The following is a 14,201-nucleotide window of genomic DNA, read 5'->3' as shown; positions in this document are numbered from 1 at the left end:
TAGTTTGAAATTGCCTAATATAGGGGTCTTTAGTGCTTTTACAAAAACGCACAACTATCACAAGACTGAAAAAGTTTTCAGCACAATTTTTTTTTCAGTAAAAGTATGAACTTAGTTACTTCAGTGAATTCTGCTTTGGGTTCATCCAATGAAGTTGTCCAAAATCTTGTTAATACCTAGCATTTCAGCAGTGGCAAAGAGGAAGCGTTTGAACAAATTGCCCTTCTAATATCTGATTTTGATGACTAAACTTATCCGTGTTTTATTTTCCCTGCCAGCTGAAGCAGTGTCCAAGCTAGGAAACAAGGTTGTGGAGAAGATCAAGGAGAAGGAACCCAAAGAGATCTTGACCATGTTGTCAAACGAGGCAGGGTGCGAGATCAGCAGCTCTGAGGCCACCGTTAAGATCATGGTGACCACCATCCCACCCAACCTGAAGAAGATAGACCCTGCCATGCACTGTAAGCACTGCCATGATCACACGGATAGTATCCTGGACTTATTGTCTGGCTATCTTGGCACAAGAATGGAGTGTTCTTTTCCTGGATTGTGTTTTCCCAAATGCATGCAGTCCTGATCCTTGGCAAGCGTAGTCAAGCCACTGCGGCAATAGATGGCACTTTGGGAACATTGGGACTCGGACCCAAGAAATTCTGAGCATACCTCATGCACGTGCATTAACTTGAATGCGGCTTAGCCCCCTCGCCTGGGGGAAGTGGCTTTGACGCCCTGTCGGGCTCTTCGCAGGCGATCGTGCATGACATCAACTCGTGAACACACACACACACATACACGCCTTTTGTGCTTTATAAGCACCGCAAAAAAATGTCCACACTCATTGGAGGGGTCATAATTTTGAATCTGATCATCTTATGATATCGTCATGTATATAGACCTTTGGGGAATGTTGTTAGCTACATTTTGATACCCCGTTTGCTACCAAAGACTGTAAATTGTCCAACATTGACGAGGGTTTATGAAAAATGATGCTGTTTGAAAAGTTGCAATTTAAAGAGTACGCGAGTGGAAATCGCTGCATGACAATGTTGCACTGCCCGAAATGAACTGCAGGGAATATCGATCGCACAGTGCTTATGGAACATGGAATAAAGAATGGAAGTTAATTATTAAGGTAAAATCATCAATGACTCTGATTCAGGACTTAAAAGGTGAGTTTTCAGAGAAGTGAAATGTCTTGGAGACACTTGTACATCCTCAAAAAATCTTGCTTTGCTGAAGACAAAAGACAATTCATGTAGTGTGTGCACCTTCAGTCGTGTTTGCCAACCGAATTTCCCAAGTGTGATAGCCGTGGTCAAGACGTTCGATGATAGAGCCTGACGATTGATGGCTGGCTGCGAACAACAGTACATGTATGCTATGCACTCAAGGGGTACTGCACAAAGCACGAACAGCGACCTTGCACGGCTATGGGCTACAATATGCAAATCAGGTGGTACTAAACGAACGCCTTGGAACATGTGTGAGCTTTGGCTTATGTTTTTTCTTTATTTTGTCGCTGGATTTCCAGCAATGACCCTGTATGCGAATAACGATGAGATTATTATTCAGTACTTGGTCATGGAGGCTCATATTTTACATGGACAGACAGCTGGATAGTGTGGTTGCATCCTCCAACAAGTTTGGAGACCACAGACCACATATAACTCGATATAGATCTAGTGACAAAAAAACGAAAATTGTGTGAAAGTCAGGCCATGGCCCATGAATGTTTCAAGGCATTCCTTCAGCACCACTTGATTTGCATATCGTAGCCTAGCCGTGTGAGGTCCCTGTTGGCGCTTGGATAGGCGATTGCAAAGCTTGTGGTGACTGTTTTGTTGGCGGTTGATCATCGGACACTATCGTCTAACGCCTTGACCAAGGCTACAATTGTGATTAAGGAAAAAAATGACCCTGTATAAATTTGTTTTGTTTGTATGCAGTACCCATGAAGATTATGAAGTCATCCTTGGCAGCAGTGAGGCATGCGCGATGGTTTGAAGAAAATGCTCAGCATTCAAGGTAAACTTCATATAGTGACCTGCCAAACCATTCAGGTTCTATTGTCTTGTATTTCTGCTGTACCCACTTTGAGTACTACACAGTGTATACAGCGCCCCCACTTGTCTATCAGAAATGAGGAATATTCTATCATGACATTAAAGTTGGGCTAGAGTCAACTTGTAACTGCATCTGCATAATATGGCTACGGTTTGCACATGTGTCTATGAAAATGGCTGGAATCTTTTTCCGTAGACACGTGGTTATTGCCGGACATAGCCAAGCAATTCAGAGGCAACCTTGCTTTCATTTAACATTGGTCAACCTATCTTTCTTGGAAACGAAAAAATCTAGTACTTTTATATGGCAAATGTTAACCCCTTCCAAAGAAAAGACTATTTTAGGGGATATTGTATTTCTGTGTGGAACAATCCCTTCAGGAGCCATGTTATAATCAATCCATCAGAATCTGTAGTTATTTTTTACTGGAAGTATTGAATTCAGTGGCTTGTCCCCGTTTGTAGGTGAAAACTAACCCAGCTTTTGCGGATGGGGCTGCAGGATAAGGACCAAGTAAGCGGCTCTGCTTACCCTGTGCATAGAATCTCTGTGGCCTGTAACTTTGTGCTAATGGTAATCGTAGGTTGATATAAAGGTTTGTGGCCTGTGTGCCACAACTAAGGATTCTGTGCTTAGTTTATTACTGCCACATTTTGTTGCTAGAGCTGTAAGCGATTATTTTCTTAGCTTACCTTGATCTCACCGATAAACAGAGCTGCATTGGACTCTCTGAAAATGAGTACCTAGACCACCATGTTCCCTCATTAAAACACTGGCGGGCAGCTGGGGCTGCCACTCTTTTCCCACCCTATAATAGAGGCTCCTAAACTACTGTGCCAACTCATGCTACAAATCCATGCCCCAGATCCAAGGCTTAGTCTTAGATCTGTAAGATCCCATGACGTAGTAGTTGAATGTTCCAGATCAAACCTGCTCACCCGTGAAAGGCCATTTCTACCATCTACACGTACAGCCCACGCATGGAATGGTCCTCCTGTGCCTATTCCTGCTATCATACCATGGGCTAGCTTAGGCAAGGAGGTCAGTCGCTGTCTGAGTTGAACGTTGCCAGCAAGCTCTACAAGGTTAAAGGTTAATGCTATGTAAATGGTTTCTCAGAATGTCCTTACTCTTTTCATTTATTTTAGCAATTAGTGCAGACCATACAGAAAAAGGGAGTCGGAGCTCAACACAATGTGACCTGTGGCCTGGTTCTTCATTCCCAGGCAAAACAGCTGTCAACATATCCTGCTCATTTTTGTCCTCTTCGTGTAGTGTTTGTCTTTTTCCCCTGCTAAAAGTTGGCTCTGGGTGCCCATAACCGCACAATTGTGTACAGGCAGTCTGTAGTTGAGGATGTTCTGTTGTACTGTTTTCCCATCAATCAAAACCAGTAATATTAATTTAAAAAGTTTTTTAATCAGGGGCTGACGCAGTTATATGCCTGTGGCTATAATTTAGACCGACGATCTGGGGCTTTAGACTAGAGCCGACGCCAGGAAATCTCATTAATGTCGCGTTTGATGTCTGATAAATTTGTCATAATAACTCCCTCTAATTGCCAATTATAAGGCGTCAGAATTGCATGTATATTAATGTGTGTTTTGAATGGTTAGCTTGCTGTCAAGTGTTCTCCATGTTGTGCTGTTGATAACTTGTTCAGTGGAATGAGAGCATCTGTTACAGCTGTTCTTGCTGTGGGGAAACTATGTCACGGTCACGGTGAGTGAACAGGCAGATTAAGTGTGGCTCCAACTGCAGGCAGATTGTCGCCTCAGCGTAAGGCAATACTGGTGTCAGGTGGTGGATAGCAACCTATCGGCCAATTGCATGGAACTGGTTACCAGCCAAAATATTGTGTGATGTATGCTTGCCTGTCACTGGTTCCCAGCTGGTTTTTGCCTAGCAAGAAATGTGGCTGAGTAATATTCTTCTGCTATAGACCTTTATTATGCTGCCACCATTTCAGTCATGTTCCATGTATCCAATAACAGTACTGGATGATAGTGTTTTTTGTGCAAAAAGGAACCAGACTATTTTTCCTTCCAGCCTCGCTTTGGTTACTTTGATTTGGATGGGAAAAAATAAAGATGGCCGCAACATGACAATGGTCTAAGCAGCTGAGGCTGCACTCTGGGACCAGCTCGACTTGGTTGCTCTAAAGCACACCTCTTTCTCATGTAGGGAATTTCTATTTAAACTTCTGGTGCATTTAACTTTGTGTCAAAGACCTCTACTAATATGGCAAAAAAAAAATACTTCTGCTTCCGGTTACATGGTATTTGAAAATAGGGTAGGTAGGTAGAGAATTGTTTTTTTTTGGGGGGGGGCACCTTTTTTTGTGTTCCATCATATGGAGGTGTCTGTGTGTAGTAAAGGGTAAAAGGTAGTAATTGATGGTTTGGGGGTTCCCCTCATTTTCCCCCAATCAAATTAGGATAGAGGCTGTCAAAATAGGGTAGGTAGGGTAACAGGAAGCAGAACTATTATTTTTTGGGGCCTACTGTATACAAAAACTTTGGAATGGTCATTTTTGGCCTTTCCAAAAACGTGTTTATGAAACAGTAAAATAAAGTTGTGATGATTTATGAATGTGGGATTAATACTGACAGTTTGTGGCTCTTAATATGAAAAGCAGGATTTCCATATTGTGCCAGGTGCAGAAGCATTTCTCACAGTGATGTAAATGAGAAGATCATCTGGTTTAAGTGGGCTGGGCACAAGTGCACTGAAAGTGCAACATTGCCGCTCCCTTTCAGTTTAATTTGAAAAGCAATTAATTGGTTTTTAACTGGTAAATAGAAAAACACATCCCGACAAATGATGCGAAACTGGTCATGAAATTAAATTCATTTTGAAAGTATCTCACATGGGAGAATGAAATAACAAGTCCACAGCATGATATATTTTGTCAAAGCACATTTGTAATTGAGCATTTCCTTATGGGAATAAAACAGCGTTCATTTCTCAATGGTTTTTTTTTTTTTTTTTTTTGGATTTCATTGTTAAAACTACTCTGGCATCCCACACAGAATGTGCTGGTGAATACGCTGCCAGCTTAAAGGTAAAGTCCATCATTTGTAATTTGTGCATTTTGTTTGTTTGAAGCAACAAACGTACTCAAAATCTGAAGAAGGGTGCTGAACAACTAACCTGATGATGTTTCAGCTCAGCTTCAGCTGTATATTTTGAGAAAAACAGCATTCTAGGATCTCGATTCAAATCAAAATTTGCTGAATCATGTTTTGAATTGGGCCTGAATTCAGCGTCCGAGACACGTTCTTACTGAGCCGAATGCAGCTACGCGATGTTGCGCACTGATCCGACGAATTATAGAGGGCGCGCGTGCGTGTGCGTCGTGTCAACGCTTGCGTGCGCTTCGCTGAATAAAAAACGAACTGCTAACGGAAATTTCCAACGGTGCGTCTTAAGAAGCACCGTTGGAAAGGTCTTCTTTCGTTGATTTCTTCAAAATGACAGCATGCCAGAGAGAATAATTTCACAGGGAGTTTAGTCCCCTTGCTATCTGTCAACCAAGTATGTTTTTCAACAATAATTACGTCAGTCACTTTTTGGATAGCTGCAAATGATGGACTACAGCTTTAACTTGGTCTTTGTTGACAGCTTGACTAAACTTCCTTCAGAGATGGCCCAGGTTTGGGAATGAAAAACTGAGTCCATTAAAATACATGTGGCTTGTGACTTGACTTGTGATTGACCTTGATGGACTTGACTTCAGTATGTTGCAGGCATCTCGGAGAGTGTTCTTTATTATTTGGATCTAGTGACAACGAATGTACAAAAGGCTAATACACACATCTGTTTTGCCACTTGGGATTATTTTTGCTGAAAATTTCGATTTTGGCATAGGCAAAATTTTCCAACCAACGTTAATATAGGTTACAGCCAAACGCCACAAATACTGATTCGCAAGAGTAATTTCAACAGTATTTGTACAATATTTCTTGCCGAAACCTCATATGTTTCATTAATCGGGGTGTGCACTGGAGCATACATTGTACAACAATAGGCCGTGCTCAATGGCCAGTTCGAGATCAACACACGGTCTGCCTCCACAGACTTGTCTGACTTTGTGTGTGTGTACAAAAGGCACGGGGGATTAGCATGTTTAGACCTCATCCGGAGGCGAGTTGAGGCAATCTTGACATCTTCACATCTGACACCCGTCAGCCGTGCCTGTGTACAGAAACAGCCAGTGCGTGATATCACGTCCTCTGACGCGAAATGGTCAAGCGATACAAAACCATTGCCCTCTAACTCTGCTGTAAAGGCATAAAAGATCATTTACTTTTCCTGCATTTTGTTTGTTTCCAATAATAACACCACTCATAATCCAAAGTAGAATGTTCCAAACCTAACCTGTTGAAGTTTCAGCTCAGTTGATGTTACACCTTTCGAGAAAACTGTGAAAAATCATGCACAACCTTTTGATCACGAAACACAATTTCATCAGTTCCGCTCTTCATTAAAGAAATCCGTCAATAGACCGATCGTTGGAATCACCTGCAATTCTTGATTTCTTCTAAATGACAGTAAACCAGATGGAATATAGTCAGTGCGATCTTTAATCCTTGTAAGCTTTTTGATGATTCATTAGATTACTTTCGGAATGAATGCAAATGATCCTATGCCTTTAACGCACAGGGTACATGTATTTATAGTCTTAGGGACATTACTGTTAGTTCCTATGTCATGCACCTCTCTGCAAACATCCTAATCATAGTCTTTCATCAAGTGAGCAGATTCGTGTACACCTGGTCTGCCACATCTCATGGAGGAATTCTAATTGCTCCCCACTGATATTTGCAGCTCTGGAAAGAATTTGAGTGTGTGAAGACTGACGTACTCCTAGTCTCAATTAGCACATTCAATAAATCCTGCACACGTTTGATGATTGTTTGATTGTAACCCTCAATGTGCAACAGATGTGAATGAGATAGCTTTCTGGTGCCAGACTATACTGAAACTGATGGATTTGCTGATTGATTCTGGGAAGGCTTTTTTATTTGTGGCTGAAATTATGATGCGATGAAAAGGGCAGACACATGGAATGTTCTGGGATGATCTTGCCCTGCCAAAGACCCGTGCACCAGGAGTATTTATATTCCCACATGTATTTGGGAAGACTTGGACTGTTTTGTATATACCAAACATGGTTAAAGACAGAAAAATTATTTGAGAAGTTAATTATATACTTTAATTTAAGCCGAGTTGAATTTAAATTTATTTTTGTGGAGGTGAAAAAAATCGCTGCCAGGATTTTGTAGTGTGAATTTTAGCAAAACATTTGCACAAAAATGAAGTTATATTTTGTAAATTAGGTGAAAAAGAACAAAAACAGTAGAGTGGTCTAAAGTTTGTGGGGTGCAAGGGGTGTGGAGTGTTTTTGTTTTTTTCCACGTGCCTGAAAAAAAGTGGCATCTTTTTATTTATAGGAAGTGGACACCATCCGAAAGTACGTGTAGATGGTGCTGTCCATTGCAGAAGTTTATTTGTATGAATGTGAAGATGGCGTCAATATGTGAACATCAGTTCTGGGAAAAAATGTTGCAACCTGACGCCACTTTTTTTCTTCATATCATCTCAGTGAAGGTCAGTCATTGCGAAAATGACATAAATCTGGGACTGAAAAACATTTCCAATTTTGTTAGGAAATACTTAGAAAATTGTCTTGATTCTCCATAGACTTTGTACACAACCGCTGAAGTGTTGCAGGTTGCAACATTTTTTCCTCAGTTCCCAGCAAAGAGTGGTGTTATATTTTCAATAAGTTTAATTTATTAAAAACAAATGTTTCTTCTTAGACTTTTCATTTAGGTAAAGTTATTTCATTTCGAACTTCCCAAGCAACTGCAAACAGCAATACAGATGCACACTCATGTACATTGTCATTTGATAGTACATTGTCATTTGATAGTACATTGTCATTTAACAGTTTGTGTTGATGATCACCTAAAGTACATGTACATGTAGGAATGATCCCTTAATTATCCCTAACCCCCCTAGGCCCCTTTTGCCAGGAACCATTCTCAATCCTCCAAAATCCTCCAAAATTTTGCACTTGTGTTCAAATGAAGGATACCCACTGTCTCAATCCTTCGAAGTCCTCCGGCAGACCTGCCTCTCAAAGTGCCTTCATCCTCAATCCTCCAAAATCCTCCTCTTCTTCAAACACCATTCATCCTCAATCCTCCAAAATCCTCCAAAACTGCCTGGAGGACTTTGGAGGACTGAACAGGATTAGGGTTCAGAGTGAGAGGATTGGATATACATTTATAAATTTGTGGTTAAACATGTATTTATTTGTTGGTTTGTTTGTTTGTTTGTTTGTTTGTTTTAAAGGGGGATATTCTGAAAGTATGTCTCTTGAATGTCAAATGAAGTATACTTTGCAAAACCTTCGCTTACTAACTACATGTATATATGTGAACTTTTTACTTGAGTTCCAGTAATTCATGTAAATATGCCTTTTTGGGTTGGAGTTGGAATTTCTTGTTTGTTGTGATATATCTACGATGTATAGGGCCTAAGTTGTACACATATGTATGTGCAGTCCTGTAGTGATGTCAATACATGTATTTGGAAAATACTTGTGGTACATGTTTGCCACTGTCAGAGTTACTTGCTGGCCCTTCAGTCATTTTATTTTTAAATTTGATGAAAAGTGGACACAGTTTCCAATTGGTTTGTTTGATGGAATAACTTTAGTTTTTGTCTGCTCCAATTTAGAAACAATTTGTGCAACTGATTGAATGTGTTGCTACAAGAACGATTGCTCTTGATGTGAAATCACAGCATTGTGTCCCATGCATAGAATTGAGATTAATTTGATCATATACATGTAGTTGAGGCGGTACGCACCACTCACTTATGTACAGGGTTGTGCAAAAAGAAGGAAATCCACTTTTGACAGCAATTTTCACCTACTTGTTAATGCATATTTTGTCTCTGAGATATGGTAGTTTAAAAATTTCATGTGCGGCTTTATTTCATCTGCTTGACTCGGCTCCGGAGCTTGATTTGAAGACCAAAAAACCTACTACACTAGACTAAATACACGTGGACAACAGTGATTTTTGTGACTTGTACATGTATCAAATTAGCATAATTATTAATAACATTTTTCTTGCTATTTTTTTTAAGATTTTTTCACCATGAACATGTATTGTTGAAGAGATATACTTCACTACATTATAAAAAAAAAAACAGTTCAAATAAGTTAAGTAAGTAGGTTAAAATTCCTGTTAAAAGTGGGTTTCCCTCTTTTGCACCACATGTGTGGTATACACCACCTCGACCATGATCAAATTAATCTCAAATTTATGCGTGGAACAAAATGCGGTGATATCACATCAAGATCAATAGTTTTGCACCACCCTGTATTTCAATTGTAAGTGTTGTTATCCGTGAATTGTGCCCCATATTGCATTGGAATCATTCTCTTCGGTGACCCGTATTGAAAGTACTGACCCGTTAGTTGTAACTGTTAGTGATGCTACACTGATTTGTTAATGTACCTTGACATAGATGATAGACACATGGTCTGTGGGAATGATGACTGGTATACCACTTTGGTCTTTCACATGTAAGCTTTGTTTTCAAATGCATCTAGAAAATATATCAGTTATGATGCCATTGGAGTTTTGCATTTTTCATGCAATTGTTCATATTGGTTTTAATCAACCTGAAGATGAACAGCAAAAAGTGAACATGAAAATTGATGAAACGCCTGCCAAAAACAGGTTGATGCAATTTCATTTTATGGCAGGCCTTAGAATGCACTTTCATCTATGGTTAAAAAAAATTGTTTTAGATTTTGGTTTATGTTTTGACATGTTCTGTGCATATAACAAACATATGTCCACTGTCCTATGTGTTAGGAATCATAATTTGATACAGTGTTATCATATGGTGTCTCCGCAAATTGATACCCACACCTCAAAATGGCATGTGTTGATTGTTCTTTGTTATGCAGCATCAAGGTACTGATCCGTGTGCTGAAGTACATGAGGACTCGCTTCGAGGGACTTGAGCCTCTGAACCCGTGGATTATTGACCTCCTTGTAAGTGTGCTGGCTGTGGCTAGCAGTAACACAAGCATCTATGGAAAGTGGTCTCAGCTGCTTCCCTAGGCCCATGTGTTAGTACCAGCCGTAGCCAAGTAATTAGGACGTAGCCTTAGAGAGTAACCTGGGCCCAATTTCACGAAGCGCTGTGACACGTTGCAACTACAGTCCAGTGAGAGCTTGTTTTCCTTCAAAATTGCATCGCACGGCCGCCATTTTGTTGTACATTTTTAACAAATTTCGAGCTGAGATCCGACGACTCTTTGTTGAATATCAGACGACTATTTACTGTACGCTGACTAAAGACATAAAACAGTCACTGAGTTGTGCTATAAATACACCTACGACGCGTCGCACTTACAACGTGTTTAGTGAAATGGATCGCACGACGCGTTGTAGCTACGACGCATCGTAGAGATGCTGCGATCGCTGCGATGCATCGTAAGTGACAAAGAGTTTGATGAAATCGGGTGCTGGTCCCAATTTCATGGCTCTGCTAACCAGAAAATTCCGCTTATGATCACCATTCTTTGCTAACAGTGCTAGCAGAACAATGATTGTGCTAACTCTGTAAGCACAGAATCCTTAGTTATGGGATATACATGTAGACGCATATTCCAAAATTCCTCACTAACTCATGAAATACACTTACTGTAAGCAAGGGCTTTTATGTTACAGTAAGCAGGGATTTTTCGCTAATGGTAAGCACAGCCATGAAATTGGGCGTGGAACAAGAAAACAGAAAGAAAATATGTGATAATGAGCACCAGAAACCCTTTTTTAAAAATGATGTAAAATGAGAAGTGCATGTGAACACTGTTATCTCTTCTGGCATGAAAGGGGCATTCTTTTACATTGAAAAACTGTAAGTATCACTGGACACATTTGTAGATGTATGGCAGTCATAATGCATATCCAAGTTACGTGGGTTTTGGTAATTTTATGTAACTTGGTGGGTTCTCATATGTTGTTTTGGTAAATAAGTTCATTTGAATCCAAGTGTTAAAAGTGGGATGTAAGGAATCAACCAATCAGATTGTTCAAAATGTGAATCATTAACTCACTGTATTTACCCCTCAGGCTATAAAGAAGCTTTACATGCTCATTCCGAAATTATTAGTATAGTTAGATTCTCACCTATCCCACTCAGTGTCCGAAACTTTGGGGACCACATCTTAAAAGCCGCAGGGCCACCTACAGATCTGGAGACTATGCACTGAGTGTGACCGAGAGAATGCGCACAATGTGCTTGGAGGCGGCTTGGCCTTTGAGTTTGCCATCGATTTTTCTCTCCTCGCTCTCTCTAGCTGGGTCAATAGAGTGGAAATCCTCAGAGACCCTGAGCTAGGGTCAGCTGGGGCAATTCATATCTTGCCCCGGGTGATTGATGAACATTTGTAGCTGCTGACAGTTTTGGAGCACATGGAAAGCATCTGTCATCCCATGGTCGTAGAACCCTGACCTTTGCTGTAAGGGGGGACCCTTTTTTTTTTAAGAAACTACTTTTTAACTGACAAAATCCAAAATTGGCACCAAAGTTAGTTTGAATATGGGGTCGTAAATCATAATTAACTCCCTTGAGGATTAAAATCATCAAATCTTGATATAAATATGCGCAGTTGGAGTACTAAAATGCCTAATAATTGACGGGCTTATTCAGGAAACAGTTCCATCTTTTGTCCATTTTTTTTGTAATCAAAGTCAATTGTCGTGAATTGGCATAACAGATTATTGTCCTAAACGTTTGAGGAGTATTTTCTTTTCCATTCTTCTGATGTTTATAGTCCCACTATGCCATCATAAACAACCCACCCAGGAAGCCACTAGCAATCAACCTAGCCTTCCGTCGATGCCTGTCCCTACTGGCATCTGGCTTCTTTCTCCCTCGCTCCATGGGGATCATCGACCCCTGCGAAGGCAACGGGATGCGGGCTCACTGCACACTCACCCTGGAGCAGCAGGTAGGACAAGAGGATGATTTGAAGTTGCGAAGTAAAAACCCAAATTGCTTAGCAATTTCACCTACTTGACCTTTTACCCTTGGTGTCCCCAGACATTAATCCTTGGCGAGACCCTGAATCAGTAGGGGAATTCCCCTTGAAGTAGTCTCTGGATGCTTGTCGCCCTCCCTCTCCTTGTAATTTCCTCCTGTTCCCAAATCCCTTACCTCATGGGGAAATTGCTTCACGACAGACAAGAGCTATGCCGCTTGAGCAATGATTGAGCAAAGGGAAGAGTGATCAATTCCTCTCCCCCACCCCCCTGCCGATTATTTGTCGGGCCTTGCTAGGTTCACCCAGAGGTCAGTGTCTGGTCAGTCATTGACCTTTCCCAACCCTGCTCCCTACCTTCCCTCCTGGCATCCAAAGCCAAGGACCTTATGAAATCACACAGACAGGGTGAGGGAGAAGGGGAAGAGTTTAATACTCCCCTTAGGGAATCTCTCTGAGGAATTTGCCCCTGAGTAATTAAATTGTTGTTAAGCTTTATTGGTGGCCCGAGAAGGGTGATGAATTTCTTAGTGCGACATGGGCTGTCTCCTGCATATTATTGGCCGCGCCTGCAAAGAAGAGAGGAGTATTGGAAATTGAAGAGTTTGTCGTGGTGGGGATGGTTATTACCTTAGGCATCCCCAGGGAATGCTGTTCTGCTTGGCTGGGCGGACAGCAAATACTCTACCATTTCAGCTTGGAATTTTCCCTGATTTATTGGCCGTGGCTGCGGCTATGACATTTGTATGTTGAATGAGCACAGGAATTCATGATCGCTAGCAATCCGTTTTTCCTGAATTTGTGTGGATAAGATTTGTAGCTGGACTCACAAATGGAAATCCTTTGCCCATTTTTTTTGCTCTGCGTTTTCAATTTAAATTGCGGGTTATTCATTTTTATGTGGAATGATAAGTGATTCCTAGACGAGACTGGTTTCCAGGCAATTTAATAAAGTAATGATGCAGGCATCTTATGAAATGAGCAATTCTGTCAGCACTTGATAACTTTCTTCTCAAACTCAGGTTTTTATCTTCTTTAATATGAGTACAATTTCTTTTCTAAGTTCTTGACCATCTGCATTTCACATTGTGATGCATCATTCTAGCACACTGTGTCTCATGTTACACATTAATACACATTATACAATCTAAGGAGTAATTTCTACATAACAGTGAGTTCACTTAATAAATAAATGGCAAAACCTGGGTATTGATTTTCTTACAAGGGTACCACTTCAAAATTCCATGTCTTCTTTGATTCCACTTGCGTACTCATTGTCATATGCACAATTTCATGTCACAATGTAACATTCTGGCACACTACATGTATGTATTATAGATAAAGAATGATGAAGTAATGATCAATGGAATACTTTCTAGATGACAGTGAGGGAAAGATGTTCAAGATCAAATTTTGAAATTGTCAGCAAACATGTAAGGATAATACTTGTTCAGATGAAGGAGCCTGAAATGTTGACACCTTCATTTCTAGTTCATATAGGGGAAAAGGACAACAAGGTAGGTGCTTGCATAGACTTGACTTGGCCAAGTGAATTGTTTCTTCATTGTCAGAATTGCAAATGTAGTTAATTCAATCTCAACTTCTTGTGTGCGGCAGAAAAGTCAGGCATTGGCAATATATCAGAGTTGTAATGACTCGAGTCAATGACTCGACTCGAGTCCGACTCGAGTCACATTTTTTGGCGACTCGACTCGACTCGAGTCCCGACGGGTAAATGACTCGACTCGACTCGAGTCACTGCGAGCAAATGACTCGACTCGACTCGAGTCCCTCATCAGAATGACTCGACTCGACTCGAGGAAGGCTAATAAGACTCGAGTCCCAAAATAAAAGCAAAAATTACTTGCGAAAAATATTTGCAATGACTTACGCTGCGCCGTTCGCGTTGCCAGTTTTTGTTCACGTCACGTTAATGTTCGCGAATAATGTACGTTTATATACAGCGGCAGTCTGTTTCCTTCATCCATAATGAAACAACAAACATACACCGTGTCGCGGACTCCCACCTTGTGGTTCTATAGCATGTAATGCTAAACCC

At 40.8% G+C, this 14,201-nt stretch overlaps 1 protein-coding gene across 2 annotated transcripts in view; it reads left to right on the top strand.

The window, feature by feature from the left end:
* The window catches only part of LOC119720014 (interleukin enhancer-binding factor 2-like), a 96,227-nt gene that overhangs the window by 12,764 nt on the left and 69,262 nt on the right, over positions 1-14,201 (top strand). For both annotated transcript variants that reach the window (XM_038189513.1, XM_038189512.1), the window contains 4 exons: positions 279-461; positions 1,947-2,025; positions 10,061-10,148; positions 11,936-12,112. In XM_038189513.1, coding sequence (XP_038045441.1) covers positions 279-461; positions 1,947-2,025; positions 10,061-10,148; positions 11,936-12,112 — 527 coding nt within the window. The remainder of the gene's footprint in view (positions 1-278; positions 462-1,946; positions 2,026-10,060; positions 10,149-11,935; positions 12,113-14,201) is intronic.

The sequence above is a fragment of the Patiria miniata genome, unplaced genomic scaffold (assembly GCF_015706575.1).
Source record: "Patiria miniata isolate m_02_andy unplaced genomic scaffold, ASM1570657v1 HiC_scaffold_9, whole genome shotgun sequence".
NCBI classification, from domain to species: domain Eukaryota; kingdom Metazoa; phylum Echinodermata; class Asteroidea; order Valvatida; family Asterinidae; genus Patiria; species Patiria miniata.
Note: the sequence above shows the minus strand (reverse complement) of the source record. Positions and strands in the feature narration are given on the sequence as shown.